The 18795-nt window shown below is 53.1% G+C and overlaps 1 protein-coding gene across 12 annotated transcripts in view; it reads left to right on the top strand.

Annotated features, from left to right (window-relative positions):
* The window catches only part of SGSM1 (small G protein signaling modulator 1), a 50384-nt gene that overhangs the window by 23479 nt on the left and 8110 nt on the right, over positions 1-18795 (top strand). For 4 of the 12 annotated variants that reach the window (XR_012777702.1, XR_012777701.1, XM_075515809.1 and 1 more), the window contains 21 exons: positions 20-182; positions 1013-1165; positions 1790-1857; positions 2415-2560; positions 3057-3203; positions 3793-3917; positions 4921-4983; positions 5928-5995; positions 6430-6593; positions 7127-7256; positions 9671-9809; positions 10195-10259; positions 10656-10801; positions 11443-11571; positions 12055-12237; positions 14667-14738; positions 15549-16133; positions 16337-16461; positions 17829-17911; positions 18274-18383; positions 18676-18772. Coding sequence is in view for 9 of the 12 variants with exons in the window: in XM_075515809.1 (XP_075371924.1) it covers positions 20-182; positions 1013-1165; positions 1790-1857; positions 2415-2560; positions 3057-3203; positions 3793-3917; positions 4921-4983; positions 5928-5995; positions 6430-6593; positions 7127-7256; positions 9671-9809; positions 10195-10259; positions 10656-10801; positions 11443-11571; positions 12055-12237; positions 14667-14738; positions 15549-16133; positions 16337-16461; positions 17829-17911; positions 18274-18383; positions 18676-18772 (2961 nt within the window). In the remaining 3 variants the exon portion in view is untranslated. Of the gene's footprint in view, positions 1-19; positions 183-1012; positions 1166-1789; positions 1858-2414; positions 2561-3056; positions 3204-3792; positions 3918-4920; positions 4984-5927; positions 5996-6429; positions 6594-7126; positions 7257-9670; positions 9810-10194; positions 10260-10655; positions 10802-11442; positions 11572-12054; positions 12238-14666; positions 14739-15548; positions 16134-16336; positions 16462-17285; positions 17388-17828; positions 17912-18273; positions 18384-18675; positions 18773-18795 lie in introns of those variants that run through there. The other 8 variants (XR_012777703.1, XM_075515810.1, XM_075515811.1 and 5 more) reach the window with 8 other exon arrangements.

The following is an 18795-nucleotide window of genomic DNA, read 5'->3' as shown; positions in this document are numbered from 1 at the left end:
CGACTTTGCTTTGTTGCAGCTGCTGTGGAAGCCTGTGTCTTGTACGGCTTGAAGCGGAGGGCGGCAGGATTCCTGCGCAGCAACAAGATAGCAGCTCTGTTTATGAAGGTCGGCAAGAGCTTTCCTCTGGCAGAGGAGCTTTGCAAGAAGGTGCAAGACCTGGAGCAGCTCATTGAGAATGCGTAAGGCACCAGCATTGCTGTTATCCCACAGGTGGCTCACATTTCGGTGTGGGTGTGTAGTTTGGGTATGGCTGTGGATTGCAATGTCCAGCTTGAGCCTCTGCAGGAGGAATTGCTCTTTCAGTGAAGCAGAGTCCTGTCGTGGGCTTTTGATATCTTGACTGAAGTGGTTGCTTTTCTAGGAGACTGTGAGTTGCGGTTGTGGTTTAAGCTAGGATGGACAAGTTCTTACTTCCTCTGCCCCTTGTCTCATGCTTCAGGGACAGCTAAGCATGTTTGCTCCTGAACTGTCACAGTTTATGGACCAGTGCACTAAGCCAACTGGAACCAAATTTGGTCTGCCTCGATGTGCAGGGCTTGAACCTGCAGTCATTCAACTTCTGTTTGAGAGTGGCTTACTCATCCTTGGACAGGAACCAGGGAGATGGATGGTGTAGCTACCCGGGGGCAGGAATCTTTATGCTGTCCTAAGATAAGCTGCTTTGCTTGTGAACTGCTGTCCTCAGGCACCAGTGGAAAAGGTGTGTGGGTTGAAGGACTCTGCTGAGGCAGAGGCTTGTTCTAGGGTGCCTTTACAGTGGGAAACCGATTTACTGAAGTCAGTTTTCAAATGCAGATGTGGGCCTTCTGGAGTAGGGGTGGAATAGATGAAGGGAGCAGTCTCCAGAGCCCTGTCCCCATGCAGTTCCCTGGGCATCCCCCAGCCACCACAGTCAGCACCACTGAAACCCTGGCCTCGTGCCCCACAAGGTGCTGAGAGTGCCCTGGGCTCCTGCAGCGCTCAGTGATGAGCCAGTGATGATGTTGTCTTTTGCCTTGTACCTCTAAAGACGAAATCAAGTCCAGGGCATCCCGGAGAATGTGCGCAAGATGCCGAAGCTGCCCAACCTGTCTCCTCAAGCCATCAAGCACCTCTGGATCCGCACAGCCCTTTTTGAAAAGGTCTTGGATAAAATCGTGCATTACTTGGTAGAAAATAGCAGGTGAGTGCTGGCACTGGCCCCCCTTCCAACTCACTACCAGTATCTGCCCTTTCTGATGGTCCTGGAGGTGTTGCTGGCTGAGCCGTGTCCAAGTGGGCCAGAGAAGTCCCTGGATGGGACAGGCCAGTTGTGTTGCTCAGGGCCCAGCACGGGGTCTCTGACTGATGCCCTGCTGCTGGTGGCCGCTGTACACTCCCTAAAATAAAGACAGGCCATGCTTGCTCTGCTGACAGCTGAGTTTATGGTTTGGACTCGATGATCTTAAAGGTCTTTTCCAACCTATATGATTCTGTGATTCCGTGAGTTGTTGGGGACCGCATCATCCTTATCTTCTGGAAACTGCATGCTGAGGTGTCCTGTCCTGGGGAGGTGTCACCTCCAGTCCCGAGGATGTTTTGTTAGGAGATGGTGATGGTTGCAGTGTGCTGCAGGAGGGCATCTATTCCCCAGGAATTTCACGGCTAGCAGAAATAGCCTATTAAGGGCTTCTTGCCCTCTCACCATCAAGCAGTCATACAGAAAGAGCAGGAAGGGCATGACAGTGATTTAAACCCACTGTCTCTATCATTTTTGCAGTTGCAGGGGGTTGAAATGCTACAGCATTCTGCTCTCTATTTCTTCTAGTAAGTACTATGAGAAAGAAGCTCTCCTGATGGATCCTGTGGATGGGCCAATTCTTGCATCTTTATTGGGTAACACTTTCCTCTTACCCTACTTTGATAGCTTGCTTTCCAAATCTGTGTTCCCAGTTCTGTGATCTGGGATGTGAGATGCAATTGTTTTCTAGTAAGAACTTCAGAAAACTTAATAGCCCTGGACAGGTAGCCCTGCAGAGTGCTTATAAAGACCACGTGATGCCCAGCTGCTGAGCAGTGAATAGAGATGGAGAGCTGCAAGGCTGAGCTTGGGGTTTCCTTTTCTTGCACAGGCTTCAGTAATACTGATGGGCATAAACCAGGGCTGAGGCCGGGGCCTGGGAAGCAACGCGGTGCTGCAGCGCAGGGCTCGGCATGCACGTGACCAGTCAGGCAGTGGGTTATTGCTCGCTGCCAGGGCCGGCTGACCCCTCTGAATTCTTCACTCCTGTTATACAATGCAGCAGCAATGTGTGCTAAGCCTGGTGCTTGTCGCCTGCTGTCCCACCACCCCTGCTCTGAGATGCTGGACTCCAGGGATCTGAGAAATGACCACAGTCATCAGAACAACACCGATGACTTCCTTACGTTTGCGATTTTTCTTCTATGTGCAGTGGGGCCCTGTGCGCTGGAGTACACGAAGATGAAGACTGCTGACCACTTCTGGACAGACCCCTCAGCTGACGAGCTGGTTCAGAGGCACCGGATCCACAGCTCGCACTGTCGCCAGGATTCGCCCACCAAGCGCCCGGCGCTCTGCGTGAGTGGGGGGACGGCCAGACTGGGAGGGACAGCCCCTCGCAGCGCTCCTCCTGGGGTGCACAGGCAGCACTCGCCAGGGTTTGAGGCTCCGTCTGTTTGAAAAGGGCTGTGAAGCCCTCTGATGAGAAAAGGTAGAAAAGTGCAGTTACTTGAAGTCTTCAAGCCAGAAGTGCTGGGAACATGGGCCGTGGAGGCTGCAGGCGTGCTGGACCAACGTGGCACTGCATCATGGCGTCTCTGCCCTTTGGGAACGAAATGTATGAACGAAAAGCAAAGGCAGCTGAAGTCTGCTCTGTTTATTGCAAACAAAGCACACTCCTGGGGCTTCTCTAAGTACAGAATCGAGCTTGGCCAGAGCCAGGAATCCTCTTAGAGGACACAAAGGGAAAGATTTCTAGTAGTGACTTTCTTAAGTTTATAAGTGAGGAGGGAATGAGCTTTCAGGAGAAGCTTTTTGAAAGCAAGAGGCGTCTGTGCTGACCTCATGTTTGTAGGTGGATCTCTTCCAGATTCAGAAAAGGCATTCGAGTGGCAGTATGGATGACCGCCCATCGCTGTCTGCCAGGGACTACGTGGAGTCACTGCACCAGAATTCCCGAGCCACACTCCTCTATGGCAAGAACAACGTCCTGGTGCAGCCGGTAAGTACCTGCTGGGGCATCTGGGCTTTACAATACTGCTCTGCTCTCCGCGAGGTAATTCTGTCCCAAGTCGCTCTTTGATGGAGAAAAGCACAGGCTCACTTCTAATCTGGGAAGGCAGTGACTGGACTGCGTTTGAGGTCCTGGTGATATGGATCCTCCCAGTGGAACGGAAGAGCTCTGCTTCTGTCTGAGTAGAAGCAGGCTCCTCTCCCTGCCCACTCTTGACCAGAGGCCACAGAACCCTCCTCCTGTCCCTTTCTGCTTACTGTAGTCAATTAAATGAAGTGCACGCTGCTTAGGTGGAGCTGTTAAAAGTTTGCCTCAGCTGGGCAGCTGCTCTCGGCCCTTTTCCAAGTTGGTGAGGTGTCCTGTTGTCTCTGCTGGGAGGTTTTGCAGGGCCGCTGTGGGTTTCTTACTGTTGGTGAGCGGATGGGCTCAGGGGCAGCAGGCAGGGCTGTGTAACGGCCCAGGGCTGTGCTCCAGGGCATGGCTCAGCCTCTGGTAGCCTGAGGAGGTGCTTCATGCTTCTGGTGTCTTCCAGCCTGCTCTCACCAGCTCACTCTCTCCCTGCGTTTCTCTTCTCAAGCGAGATGACATGGAGGCAATCCCGGGATATCTGTCCCTGCACCAGACTGCCGACATCATGGCGCTGAAGTGGACTCCCAACCAGCTGATGAACGGCTCTGTGGGGGATCTGGACTATGAGAAGAGGTGACTGGCTCCGAGTGTGCCCTAGCGTGGGGCAGAGGGGAGGCAAATGTTCCCCGGGTTCAGAGTTTGGATCTGGTGTCCAAGGCCATCAGTGAGTTTTCCCACTGACTGCAGAGCAAAACAATCATCCTTGGTTCTGTAACAGGGGAAGGGATGGGGAAGGAGGCCTGAGGTGGTGGGAGAGGTGGGCTGCGAGAGATAGTGTGAGATGCTGTGCTATTGCTCGTCTCTGCTGGGAAGCGTTCGGCAAGGGAACTGGGGGGTGCTTGTTCTGAAAGATGCAAAGTGGTTTCGTTTATTGCCCTCAGGGATTTTCTCAGGAGAATGCCCTCTCTACACACTACATGGTGCTTTCGGGTTTATCGTGGTTATTTTAACCTGGGAAACTGAGGAGCTCATAAACAGGGGAAGAGAATCTGCAGAGAGAGGGAATGTGAGCAGTTCCCACATAGTCACACCTCAGTAACAGAGTGCATGCCATTTTGTAGTGCTGTTTTGGCGCAGTCTGCAGCTGATCCTATGTGCAGGTATTCGACGTCCCTGGGATTTAACGGAGTCCCTGGAGCTTATTCCTCCAGGGGGCCTGAAGTCTGCTTAGTTTGCTTGGCAGGGTGTATTGCCATGCCCTTTTGCCTGGGATTGCCTTACGGACTGCTGGCATTTCTCTTGATAGCTGCAATCCTTTTAACAAACTACAGAATCATGCCAGGTCCCAATTTGCCTGAGAAACGAAACAAAGCAAACAAAATCCCTTTCCACTAGCAAACGCTCCAGGAAAGCTGGACACTGATTCTTTGACCTAGGGTAAAGGTCGTCTTCAGCAAGACTTGTTCTCAGTTTTGTTTATTCTCAATTGTAGTTTTTTGGGTTTTGTTTACCTGTGTTCTTCTTATCTCCCCTTTCTTCTTGGCCACTGGGCTATTCCGTTATGCCTGGTACCCTCCCCCTAAAATGCTATTTTCATCTCTACACTACTTTTCTGAGTTCTTGACTTGGGCATCAGCCTAAGCTCTAAAACTTCCCAGTGTCAAGACGTGACCAAGGAAGAGAGGAGTCAGATGACAAAGTAAGTATGAATCTACAAGGAGTGACTCTTACGCACCCCTTCCCGTCCTTAACTGTCTTCATGAGCCTTTTTATAACGCCTTTATTTTAAGCGCTGTTTTTGTGAAGTGGCAGATAATGCTGCTCAGAATCTGGAAATTTGCTTTGTTGCAAAGAAGTAGGGTATTATTAAATGCTGACACCCTCACAGAGCAGTGCTCTTGCTAGGCTCTCCACAGAAATGAAACCCTGTGTGAGGCCATATGTCTTCTGGCGAGATCCCCTTCCCTGGCTTCCTCCTGGCGTCTCTCTGGCCCTCTGCCCTGCCTGGTGACCAGCAGCTCTCCCAGCGTTTTCTAGATTTGCTCAGTTTTGCACCTGGAGGTGCCTGTGCTGAGGGAGTGCAGTTCTCGAACAGAAGCAACTGGGACCAAATCTATTTTCAACTTTAAAAAACCCCACAAATTGCGAGGTTTTATTTCCCCCTCCCAGGAGCTCAGCAGAGCAGCAGCCCAGGCTCGGACTGCGCTGCATGTTCCCTTGAGGCTCCGGGGCTGCTCCTACCAGGTTCTCCCAGCACCGCAGCAGGGCCAGGAGTCCTTTCCGGGGTGCCCAGAGGAGAGTGCTCAGCGCTGCAGGGCTCCACATCCTTCCCTGCAATTGCCAGGATCCACGGGCACATCGTCCGTGTCTGGGAAGGATGTGAGGATACAGAAACAGCCCGGGGCAGGTCGCACTGGACTGCCCTGATTGAGCTGCAGTGGCAGGGACAGTTACTGGTTCTGGAGGGATGTTGTCACTGACTCAGGCTGGCTTCGTGGCAGTCGCACTGCTGCTGGGACCTCATCCTTTCTGTAGCTTCCCCTGTTGCCAGGATAGCTGGAGGCAGGATCTGAGCTGATGTGAACAGAAGCAGAGCCTCTTGTGTCCCTGAAGCTCACAACTTCCTCTCTTTCTCTGTTCCAGCGTGTACTGGGACTATGCCATGACTATTCGCCTGGAGGAGATTGTCTATTTGCACTGTCACCAGCAAGGTAAGGCCAGAGTGGAGGGCTGCTGGAGGGTTTTATCACCCTGACACTTGCTTCATTAGATCTTTGGGGAGTGCCCATATGGGGATGCTTTGATTAAGCTCCAGGGCAGATGTCCAGAGCTCTGGGTGGTCACTACTATGTAAGTGCTTCTAGGAAAACCTTTGAACCAGCTCCTGGCTGTGGTGCTTGGCTGGGGAGCGCTCCCTGCAGAGCAATGCTCTGTGGGTTTTTCAAGAGCGCGATCTCCCAGGCAAGCCTTCTCCAGGGCCCCGGACTTGTAATGGACTTAGAGAAGAATCCAAACAAGGAAGAAGTTATTTGTTTTGCACACCAAAAAAACCCTGAGCTTTCTTGCCTATCCTCTGCGTTTTTGACTGGTAATGTTTCCCTCATTCATGTGTGTGTCTTCTCTCTGCTGTCACTGTTGCTAATAGTAGACAGCGGTGGAACGGTTGTCTTGGTGAGCCAGGATGGGATTCAGAGGCCCCCACTGCGGTTCCCCAGAGGAGGGCATTTACTGCAGTTCCTGTCCTGCCTGGAGAATGGCCTCCTGCCCCATGGGCAGCTGGATCCACCCCTCTGGTCGCAGCGGGGAAAGGTAGGCACCCCAAAACTGGGCTTGTTCCTGAGCCTACGGCACTGTGGGTTCTTGCTGGGGTTCCCTTGTGGAGTGTCTCAGAGCAGAGCTGATGGGGAGGACCCTCTGCCCGACATTAGGGGCTGCTGAATTTTAAAAAATTTCCCTCCTGAAACTAAGAGAGAAAGTGGGCTTGACATATGGCAGTTTGGTTTAGCTCATGGCCGTGACCAGCTAAACAGACCCTTCTGGGCAAATCAGAAGGGAGGTGGTATGGGGGTGCTGGCCATGAGGCATGGTAGGTTTGGTTCCCATGGACCTGGCCACGCTGCGTGGCTTATACATACCCTGCGCACAAACAGGGTTATATATTCACCGTGTAATTGAAAGCTTAATCCAAAGGCTGCTCCAGCACAGGGAACATACAAACGTCATCGGGGCTGACAAAGCACCTGCGCTTGTTGGGCAGGAGTGCAGCAAATGAGGCAGTGACCATGCTGGCCTGCGTGGTCGAGTGTGGGACGGCTTGCGAAGAACAGGTTTTGTTCATCTAGGGGAAGGTGTTTCCCAAGCTGAGGAAGCGAAGTCCCCAAGGCTCCTCCGAGTCTGCATCTGACAAGGAAGATGACGAAGCCACAGATTACGTTTTCAGGATAATCTACCCAGGGACACAGTCTGAATTCGGTGAGTGCGTTGGCAGAGAGTGTTCAGGTGGGTTATCACGGGGTGTATGAGCAGCCGGGGATGCAGCACTGTGACAGGCACACAGCAATTTGTGCCAGGAAATGGTTCCAGAGAAATGGGCTTTGCTTGTAACAGTACTGCCTTTTATTCCACATCATGTATGGGCTGGGGTTTTGGTTTTTTGTTTTAACCTTTCACTGGCTACTGAGTCCTTTGTTTCTGCAGCTGCACAGCAGGCCATGACTGCCTTAATGGCTGGAAAAAAAAAAAAAAATCTTGCACACAATTTCAGTAGTAAGGTTTACTTTGGTCATGTTCCTTGGGGGTCACTTTTCACCGTCACAAGCCTCCAGGGCTGATTCTTCTCTTGCTATCACCAGGCCAGCTCGGCAAGTGCTGCATTAAATCCAGCTATGTTCCTTCAGCGTTGCTTCTGCAGCGCAAAGGAGAGGTTACAGCACCCTTCTCTGTGTGCTGCCAGGCTTGACCCATCTGTCTTCACTCCCTAGCTCACAGGGCAAGGGAGAGGATGCTGCTGGATTCACTAAACCAGAAATTTCTCTTAATGTCTGGTTGTGAATGATCTGACCAATGTGCTTGGCCGAAGTGACTGTACATTTGTCCTCACTCTTCTGTGGGATACTAAGAACAATTTTTGGACCTCTGGGAACATCGTAGATGACTTTATAAGGGGGAAAACCAAGAGTGCAATAGAAGACTTCTGGAGTGCTTTTAAAAAGCTATGAAATTTGATCAAAAACTTGTTCCTATATTTTTGAGGCTAGAAGGGGGCAATCACATCTCCTGTGACTCCTCCATAACATCAGTTAAGATTATACGTAGTTCTCCCTGCCTTTAGCTGACTAACACAATTCAGTGAGTCAGATAAAAATCTGGTTGAGGCTAAAAGAGCAGATAGACATGCTCCTTTCTGTAGCTTCCTTTTGATCTACCCCTTAAAATTCCATGCTGGGGGCCAAATTTTCTGTGAAATGAATTGCTGCAATCTCCTCAGCTGGCATCATCAAAGTCTGTGCGGTTCCTGTGGACCTTCCCAGAGGGGGGTGGAACTGCATCAGCTCTTTCTTCTCTACAGATTCTTCCTTTCTTTTCTTTCATTTGTGCCCTTGTCCTCTCTCTGTCTCTAGTTACCATTAATGGTAATTTTCATCCATTCCTTGCGTCTGTGATCTCCATCACTGCTGTGAGAGGGAAGATCGCAAGGACTCCAGCTGCAAGCAAGACGGTGGTGATCCCTAAATGGTTTCCGAGTCTCCCCATCACGTCCCGACCTCCCCTTGCCGCTCTGGGGGCCTCTCAGCATCAGTGTAATGCGGCTGTCGTTTGTGTCTGGTACTACTGCTTGCCTGTGTTGTCACTTGGTAACTCCTGCAGAGGTGTCCCCTGTCACTGCTGACCGTCACTGACCCATCAACACCTGCTCAGTATGAGGGAAATAGGAATATTTCAACATTTTTCTTGCTCGTATCAGTTATTCAATGTCACAAGCAGGGAGAGTCGGTGAGACCAAGGGCAAATGAGGAAGCCCTCTCCCAGCTGGAAGCTGGAATTTCTACCACGATTTAATTTCCAAGGTGGAGCAAATAGGATTATTCTTCATTAACCTTTTTCTGCATCCCACAGTTCACCTTCTTCATGACGACCTTTTCCTAGGGAGGCCCAAGACTGAAGGGCAGGGGCTGTTCCAGGCCAGGACAGCAGCCAAGCTGCTCAGCGTGGGGGCAGCTCGGCCCTTGGGGCTGCACGCTCCCCTTGCACCGGCTCTGCGCCTGTTTGGTTTGCAGGGCAATACCTGAGCAGGATCTGAGGCCATTGCAGTAGCACTTCTGAGTTTAAGCAGGGATTTAGCAAGTGACAACACGAAGAGCTACTTGCTCCTGCTGTTCCTCTCAACTTCTTCATCAAAGTCTTGATCTCCTCTCTTGTGGCTTGGATGCTCCCGTCTTTCCCTGAATCTTGGATGGGATCCTAGTGTTTGAGAGATGGGGGCTTTTCTCTTCCAGTGATCCACTTTTCCTGGGACAATGGTTGATTTCAATCATGATTTTCTCATCTGTGTGACAGTCTGCTGCAGCCCCTTGTCTCCAGTCTCTCTGGGTTGGGTGCTTGCTGAAGACACTGTGGTTAATTAGCAGATGGTTCTCTCTTCTTTCTCTCTTCTTTCTCTCTCTCATCAATGCTCTCTGTTTCCTTTCCCTTCTGCTGAGCTCACCAGTGCTGGTGCTGTGATTACCTGGTGTGTGTTCCACCTGGTTGCTGGAGTCTCCTTGGGAAGAGTGTGGGATGCTGCATTTCCTAATCAAAACTCTCCTCTCTGTTGACCTCCTGTGGCTCACCTGACTCCGGGGCAGTGCCAGACAGTAGCTGATGCTCCTCTCTCTGCCCTCTTACAGTGCCCCAGGACCTGATGGACGCACCGGGTGCTGGCCTGCCTCCCATGTGGCAGCCCAGCACCCGCAAGTCCTCCTGCTCCTCCTGCTCTCAGAGCGGCTCCTCTGATGGTGGACCATCCAACGGCTGCAGCCACGAAAGGTATGATGGCTCTGCTGCTGCTTGCTTTGAGGAATACAGGTAAAATAAAACGAGGGTTGCAGGTGAAAGCCCAGCTGGATGGCTGCACTAGAGCAATTATGGTGCAAGTGGTGTCTCCAGCCTCACACTCGGCTCGGTTGTCCAAGGAGTATTTGCAGGGGCCAGTGGGACATGTCCAGGCTGAAGGGAGGCTTGCCGCCTCATGTGGGATGTCTCGGCTGCTGTGTGACCATGTCCTGGCAGCAAGAATTGCTGCTCCCAAGCTGAGCAGAGGTCCCGTGGTGCACTTCTGAAGGCAAAGCGGGAACAGTCAGATCAAAGCAGGGGCTGAGGGAATACATGGTAGCATTTCTTCTCTTCACATCTGATATGTTTTTATTGGCAGAGCTCCCCTGAAGCTCCTGTGTGACAATATGAAGTACCAAATCCTGTCCCGGGCCTTCTACGGCTGTGAGTACTTGTCACATCCATGATCCCTTGAGATGGATGATGGGCAAGGGATAAGGTTCTGGGCTCCGGGCCAGGAGTGGCGCTGAGGCGGCAGGGCAGTGGCCAAGGATACTGGGACCAGTCTGTTGCATGCAGGGCCCTATGTATACATGCTCAGGATTGGGAGCAAACATCTCAACTCTGATCCTTGGACTTCAGCCCAGTGAGCAGCAGTGCTGGTGGTACAAGATGATGAGATACTGACCTGTCCCAGTAGACTCCCTGCTTTGCTGCTTAGGCTGGATGTGGCTTTGGAGGGTCTCCTTCAGGGACCAGACTCATCAGAGCTTTCTCCTGCACTTCATCCTCATGGCTCCCTGAGTTCCCTGGCTGAATGTTTGCTTCTGCCTGATGCAGGGCTAGCCTATTGCAGACACCTCTCCACGGTGCGAACCCACCTATCTGCACTGGTTAACCACAACATCGTGTCTCCTGATGTGCCCTGCAATGCCAGCTCGGGACTGACTGTGGACATATGGCAGAGATACCTGCAGGACAGCACGGTAGGGCCAACACTCTTGGGACGTGCCAGTTGTGGTGGGTTTGGGATGTCCAGGGCAGTGTCACTTAAGCAGTTGTAGCATGGTAAGGTAAAGCAAATGGAGAAGTTCCCCAAGAAGAGAAGTCACGCAGCCTGCCCCAAGCTGCACAGAGCCTGGGGCTCCTAATCCTCGTTACGTGGAAGCTGGGGAATGAAGGCTGCTCTCCTTAGCACGCTTCTGTTCAGAGCCTGTCTGGAGCAGTGTCTGTCGCCCTGACTACTGTGATCTTGAGGGGGGGTCCCAGCACACTGTTACGGCAGGATAGCTGGAGAGCTGTGACCAGTGCTGCAGTCCTGACGTGCTGCCAGGGCTCAGAGGCACAGCAGTGACCTTGAGTGACTTTGGGCCACTTTCTGGCTGTGGTGAGCCAGTGTTTCCCAAAATGTCCATCCACAGGGGCCTCTGGCTGCGCTTAAGCCCAAGTGGAGATCTGAGAGAGCATCTGCAATGAATGGGCAGCGAGTTTGCGGGTGGTCAGCATTTGGGCGGCACTCTGGGTGCTGAAAGGTGGCGTGGCTGGGCTGGGGTTGCCCTTGCATCTGCCAGCTGATGGGCTGTGGTCCTGGCTGCGTCTGTGCACTGACTCAGAGCTCTTCCCACAGAGTTACGAGGACCAGGAGCTGCTGCGGCTGATCTACTATGGCGGGATCCAGCACGAGATCAGGAAGGCTGTCTGGCCCTTCCTTTTGGGCCATTATCAGTTTGGGATGACGGAGGCAGAAAGGAAAGAGGTTGGTATGGGTGTGCTGCCAGCTCAGCAGCCTGGTGTATTGCACTGGCGTGCCCTGGATATTTCACAGCTTGAAGCGTCCGTATGCCAGAGTCCACCCTGTGAACTCACTGGGCGTTGTGTCCCCTTTGTACTGCCGCTGTAGATAGGAGGTGGGAGAAAGACTCAGATAAGCAAGAATTGATAGGACCAAGCTCAACGCTCCCCTGTGCAGCTTCTGATGTTCAGTGCCCTGCGCACCTTTGGAAGGCAGGAAGGAGATGGATAGTCATTTTTCCATCCTAATTTTTGTGAGATTTTGTGGGTCAGGCTCTGGCTGTCGCTGTGCCAGAGATGGGTGACTTTATGTCCCATCTAGCCATAGTTAATGCAAGCATGCACTTCACTTGTCTGTGCAGGGCTGTTTGGGGGATGGAGGAGACGCTGGTTTCTGGGCTGTTCCAGGGGTATCCGCTCAAAGACCTTCTGTCTCTAAACGCTGCAGGCTGACGACCAGATCCGCACCTGCTACGAGCACACCATGGCGGAGTGGCTGGGCTGCGAGGCCATTGTCCGGCAGCGGGAGAAGGAGTCGCACGCAGCAGCTCTGGCGAAGTGCTCCTCTGGGGCCAGTCTGGATTCCCACATTCAGAGAATGATGCACAGGGACTCAACCATCAGCAATGAGGTGAGGGTGTGGGGGCTTGGGGAGGGCTGTGCCCACCCAGGCTCCGTGTTGGCCTGTGCTACAGGGAGGGACGGAGACACAGCTCCTGCTCACCCTCCTTCCCTGACCTCTGCCTGCCTCTGCCCCTTGTTGCTCACTGTAATCCATGCAAGTTAGAGTTGGAGCTTTCTTACCTGTTTTCTTTCATCTGCTTTCCCAGGGTGTTTAGCAGTAGGAGTGGGCATCTCCTGCAGTATGACCCCAGTTTCCATACTGTGTGGTACTGCACTGACCAGGAGGTTTTGGTCTGCAGCCTGAGTTGATGTATTGGAGGCCTAACAAATTTGCTTTGGTTCTTGCAGCCACAGTATCCAGAGCAGCACTGAACAGCTCTGCATCCATGACCCCGGGTAGGGTGCTGGGCACAGAGGGCCTGAAAGCCAGGGGCAGCAGGGAGAGGGCAGGGGGTCCTGGCGGAGGGCAGCAGGTCAGCCAGGAGCCCAGAACTTGTTTGTGGAGCCGCGTGTCCAAATCCAGACACTCTCACCAGTTGTGTGAAACATTCCTTGTGGGTATTTCTGGAGAACAAGAGATATCCGTTACCCGGTTTGCACTCCTGGTGCACATTAGCTCCATGGAAGTCGGTGTTGAAGTAGGGGGAGGGAGGAGGACCATGTTTCTGGCACTGAGGGGCTGTGAAACAGGTCAGTGGGCTTCTTGACTCCCTCCTTCCATCAGCTGCTCAGCACAGAGGAAGCCTGGCCGCTGCCTGTGGGCAGGAGGAGCGGGGTGGCTCTAGGACTGGCTGCGAAGGAGCCTGCAGGGCTCGGGGCAGCCTCGGTACACCGTGCCATCATGGGACAGAGCTGTGCCCTGGCACCCCGTGCCGTGGGACTGGCTCATAGCAGTGCAGTGAGGAGTTAGATCCGCAGCCCAAACCAAAGGGTGTGGAGGGAAAAGCCTGTTAAAGGAAAGGCAGTCCTGGGAACAGAGTCCAGGGAGTGTTTCCATGTGGGTTTTGTCCTTGGAGGAGAACAGCCCAGCATGGCAGAGCAAGCGGTGCTGGGTTATCTGACCTCGCGCTGCTGCACCGGAGGCGAATGGAGGCCAAGCCAAAAAGGGCCCGGTAGGCGCAGCACTGGAGACTTCATCTGGTTTCTTCTGGGGACTTTGTGTGGATGCTTTTGGAAAGAGATGAGCTCAGCCCCAACCGTGTGGGCTATGTGTGTGTGTGTGTGTGTACAGGGAGGGAGAGATGCAGGGAAGGCAAGTCCAAACCAGGGTCTGTCTGCGAGAGCTGGGTGACACAGCTCTCGCAGGGGATGAGCAGAGATGGGCTGCACCGTCGGCATTGTTGAAGCCCCGTGAATCGTTCCCATCCTCACAGCATCTCCACTGTGGTTCTTTTTTTGTATCCACGTCTGCCTGTTCTGGGAACATGCGCTGGGAGGGGAGCTGGCAGAGTTAATACATGCAAAGGTTCACCCTTTTCCCATCTTAACCTGAAATTTCCTGTTATAAAATGCTCCCATGGTAATGGAGGAAAACTGTCGCCCTTCCTCTCTCCATCAGAGCCCTGCCCAGCAAACACCCACAATACTAGGGTGGGGACAACTCCTGCTGCCGTTCTGAAAGTGTCGTGTTTTCTTAAAACCCTATTGTTTGTGTGTGATGTCATTGCATTGCTCTGTACATCCCGACTTGCGTGCAGCGTGAGCGGCTGCAGGCTCCCGCGCTACGATAAGCCCTGGCGCAGGGGCGGCTCAGATAACAACAGGGAGGACTCACTTGTTAGCGAAGACTCGTTGCTCAGAGGGAATCCACGAGGCAGAGCGCTGAAGTGGTTGTTGCAAAGCCTGACACTTCCTTCTGTGCTTCAGCTGGAAGCCAGAAAAGGGTGCTGTTGACTTTTAGAGGTGCTGCCTGACTGAGTCTGGCTTGAAACATCAATATTTGTCCTTTAAGAAAAGGAAAAAACATTAATATGCTTGGAGGGATTGTTTTATAGCCTGTGACTTCATCGTTTATGTAAACTAAGATTGGGTGAGCCACGTTGCTGCCAAATTAGGACAGACATTTGTAGAAATTTGCACTCCAGGGAGGCAGCGCGACCTCTCTGAAGGCCAGAAGAAAGCAGTTCCTTTCAGACCCTAACATACAGTGCTTGAACAACTGGATTGGCCTGGGACTTTGTTTTTTATCATCTTCTCCAGCAGTCAATGTCAGTGGCAGGCTGAGGCAGGGTGCTGCGCCGTGTGACAAATCTGCATGGCAGAGTTGATGTGATGTGAACATCTTTCATGGGTCAAATATGAGAATTTATTGGATGCATTTTCTGCTTGTTCTTTACATGCAGATGTGCCCACCTCCGATAGCATGGCTTGAGCCTCCCCCTGCTCCAGACACCATGCTCTTTGCCTTTTCACTGGCCTTTTCCCTCTCTCTTGCAGTCTTCACAGAGCTGCAGCTCTGGCCGACAGAATCACGCCCGGCTGCAGAGCGACTCCAGCTCCAGCACGCAGGTGAGCGGCAGCACGTTGTCCCCTCTTGCTCGTTCAGACGCTGGCCACCCAACAACATATGTGTCTCTGCCCCGGCTTGGGCTGATCGCTAGTTGATAACCATAATGATTTCTGGCAAACAGAAGCAGTAGTTGGAGGAGGTAAATGACTCACAAACCTGCCTCTGGGGCCACTACGCTCAGAACCGCGCACTGCTTGGCAGCATTTAATATTCACCACCTTGCTCTGCCCAGGCTTGAAGGACCAAACCCCATGTGGATTTCACACCCGAGGACCCTTGGCTGCTCCGTATGTTAGTAACCATGTGTTTAACCAACCTGTTTAAATGATGTTCTGCCCAATATATTATGCTGCGTAAAGTGTAGTCCTTCGGAGCAGGGACTGTGGGCTCCGAGTTGTGCAAATGACCAAGCATTGACCTGCCAGATCCAGACAGGGGAACCTAAAGGCTGAGGACTGTGCCCAGAAATTCCTCCAAGAGTCTGGTTAAAATGGGACAGAGAGCTAGATGCTCAGGCTGAAGTTGTCTCTCCCTATAGCAAAGATGTGGAGCCACAGCCAGGCACAGCACTAGTAAGTTAAAATGCCCTCAAGTCCTCTGAGCTTTCTTCCACTGGTTGCTTGTATGAGCCCTGCACATATAGAGCAGATTTTCCTCCCTCCCCACAGTTGGGAACATGGGCATTATGTCCTTGTAACTGTTTAACTGCTGAATGCAGTTCTTGGGGATGTAATGCCTGTGTTCCCAACAGTTTGCTGAATGCAGGGGGTTTGCTCATTCTCATGTGGCTCTCTGCTCGTGCTTTGCAGGTGTTTGAATCTGTTGATGAAGTGGAACAGACAGAAGCAGATGCTCAGCTGGAAGATGGCAAACAAAGCAAGATCCCCAACGGGACGGTTCCCAATGGCATGTGTTCCCCTGATTCTGGCCACCCCTCTTCCCAGAACTTCTCCATCGCATCGGGATTCTCGGAGCGCAGCTTCAGCAATGAGGACAGTGCCCTGGAAACCAACAAATCCTCGGCCAGCTCTCAGGGAAAGGCTGGCGGGTCTGACGTGCCAGGCCCACAGGACCTGGATGGTGCCCGGCAGGAGGAGAAGCTGCAGGGCCAAGACAGCCTGGAAGGTGAATTTCCCACAGGTGGAAGCGTGGACTTTGTTCCCATGGGTGAGAGCTCAGCAGGGGTCCTGCGTGATCGTGACGCTGTGGCCCTGACTGTGGTAGAGAGCTGGGCAGGCAGCGAAGCTGAAAAGCAAAGCTTGGTGGAGAGTGAAGATAACCTCTCTGAGGAGCCGGAGATGGAGAGTTTGTACCCGCAGCTGGATTCTCTGGCTGTAGCTGATCTGGCCAACAGTGAAACGTCTGCTGTCTCCTCGACGGGTGTCACCTACTCTGTAAGTATGGACTTCTTTACTGAGCGGGTTTCTTCCTGGGTGTCCCGCTATTTACCTGCATTTGCCCTGTGCTAATCCTGCAGCTGTGTGTACAGGGGCTCTCCACCTTCCACCCAAACTCTGCCCTGTCGCTCTGTTGCCCTTGCAACTTTCTTTTTGGTTTTTATTTGGAAACAAATCAACTTTGCTTTTGTTTTGGACAGCCAGAGCTACTGGACATGTACACGGTGAACCTGCACCGCATTGAGAAGGATGTGCAGCGGTGTGACCGCAACTACTGGTACTTCACCCCTGCCAACCTGGAAAAACTCCGCAACATCATGTGCAGGTGGGAGCTGCGGGGGTCAGGGTGGGGGCCTGCCAGCCCTCCCTGCGACGGGAGCAGGCTCCTGACACTGGGGGCCGGTTTCCCTGAATTCGCCTTGAGGCAGGAGCTTCAAACTTTGTTCTGGTTACTGCGTTTCGCCTCCTTGACTTCCTCCCCCAAATCCCCTCCTCATCCCAGAACTGGGGCCACGGCTCCAAGGACCTCACGGTTACCAGACCGAGGAGTCCAGCCGCCCTGCCTTGTGCTGCTCTGCCCCGTGACTGCCGTGTGTCTGGGTTGTTGGCCAAAGCAGAGGGCTCCCTGGGGCTGCCCGTGCATGCTGCCTCGCGCTGTCAACCCAGTGCAGCCCACCTGCTCTCTGGAATATGCCTGGAAAATGTTTTAATGAGGATCAGCCTGCAGAGCTGTAGTGCTAACGAGGAAGTGCCTGAAGGGACAGAGTGGTTAGTGCCTACCCAAGAACCCAGGAGACAGCAATACCTGGGTGCATTTCTGATTCTCTTTGCTTAGTCCCTGTGACTAAGAGGTTGCTGTGTGACATTTGCCGACTCAAACCAGCTCCAGCTCAGCAGCTGTGGCTGCTTCAGGGGCAGCGAAGACTAAAATACTATTACTCATCTTGCAAATATGAGGAGAAGCTGCTATTTCATTAGAGCTGTCACTTCCTCTGACAGCCAGAGTTGGAGATCTCTGCTGAGATGAGACCTACAATACAGCAGATTTTGGAAAACTAATGGGCAGGGTGGAAAAGATTGTTTCCTTGTGCCAGCAGTGGATCTGAGTCCTTTCTGAACACATTTTGACTCGCTACCAAATATGGGAAGATATCTCTGCAGGGCTGGTTGCTTCCTGGGACACTGGATCCAGGGAGGCGAAGCAGGCAATATTGTGCAGAGAGAGCCAAGAGGATGAATCGAGGGGGAAGGGTGAGAATGAGAGATAAAATTAACAAACTCTATCAGTCTCTGCCCTTTGACCAACCACCCCGCCTTGCTGTGCTTTTTGATTTCACTTTTCCCTGCACCGATTTCCATGCAATGGCCATGGCACAGCCCTGGATCAACACCCTGCAATGGCTATAGCCATTGCAGGGTGTTGATCCAGGGTTGTGCCATGCATGGCTTACCTGAAAGTCACCATGGGAACTTAATCATTTACAGGCCGGCTGTAGAGGAACGGAGCACAGGCGTAACAGAATAAACAGGTCTGATTTGCCCTGCCTGCTGCCGTGCGTTGGTGGCAGCGCGTAGGAAACGCCAGCGTCCCAGGAATGGAGGCAGGGCACAGGCAAGCGAGGTGGCAGGCTGTGGCACTCATGCGTGGCACGGGAAGGGCTCACGGGCCACCTTTCCTGCTCTCTCACACAGCTACATCTGGCAGCACATTGAGATCGGCTACGTGCAGGGGATGTGTGACCTGCTAGCCCCTCTCCTGGTCATCCTGGATGATGGTGGGTAGCTCTGCTCCGCTGTCCCCATACCTTTGTGGGAGTGCATGGGGGGGATCTGCTGGGCCGGTGGTGGCCCTTTGCAGTGGGGTGGCCCATGCTCGGAGGCGTGGAGCAGCTGGTGGCAGGATCCCGTTTGTCCTTGCCACTGTCTGACTCCCGGGAGCCCAACCTGGGGACAGCGTGTGCCTTTTGCAGTGTAAGGTGTGTTTCCAAGGCCAGTCCCCGCTGCGCAGCCCTGGCTCCGTGTGTGCGGAGCAAGGAGGGATATTCCTGCTGCGAGTGGACGGCGGGGTGTGGTGATGTGGGTACAGATGCAGCAGCGTTCCCTGCAGCAGAGCAGTGACTGTCTCTTCCCTGTGCAGAGGCTCTGGCTTTCAGCTGTTTCACCGAGCTTATGAAGAGGATGAATCAGAACTTCCCCCACGGAGGAGCCATGGACACCCACTTTGCCAACATGAGATCTCTGATCCAGGTAGGAGGGTCCTGGCACAGGCTTGGCAGCCTCTCAAACCAGAGGGGGAAAGCTGTTCTTGGGATGGGGGTCTCGGAGGGGCTGAGAGGAGCTTTCAGTGGCAGGAAGCAGGAGGGAGAGCAGGGGGCTGTAAAGAGACCCTAGGAGCGACACGTGCCAGGATTGCAAAGGAGGGAGAAGGTGAGTGGAAGATGGTGGGGTAGGAGAGCAGTGGGAATGGAGGAAAGCAGGCAGAGGAACGGCTGGTGCCTCCGGGGTGCACTGATGAGTTTTCTTTTGCTTTTCTTGGCAGATTCTGGACTCTGAGCTCTTCGAGCTGATGCACCAGAATGGTGATTACACTCATTTCTACTTCTGCTACCGGTGGTTTCTCCTGGACTTCAAGAGAGGTGTGTGTTGGCAGGAAGGCAGT

The sequence above is a fragment of the Mycteria americana genome, chromosome 13 (genome assembly GCF_035582795.1).
Source record: "Mycteria americana isolate JAX WOST 10 ecotype Jacksonville Zoo and Gardens chromosome 13, USCA_MyAme_1.0, whole genome shotgun sequence".
In the NCBI taxonomy this organism is placed as follows: domain Eukaryota; kingdom Metazoa; phylum Chordata; class Aves; order Ciconiiformes; family Ciconiidae; genus Mycteria; species Mycteria americana.
The sequence above is the reverse complement of the archived record's forward strand: the minus strand, read 5'-3'. Positions and strand labels throughout refer to the sequence as shown.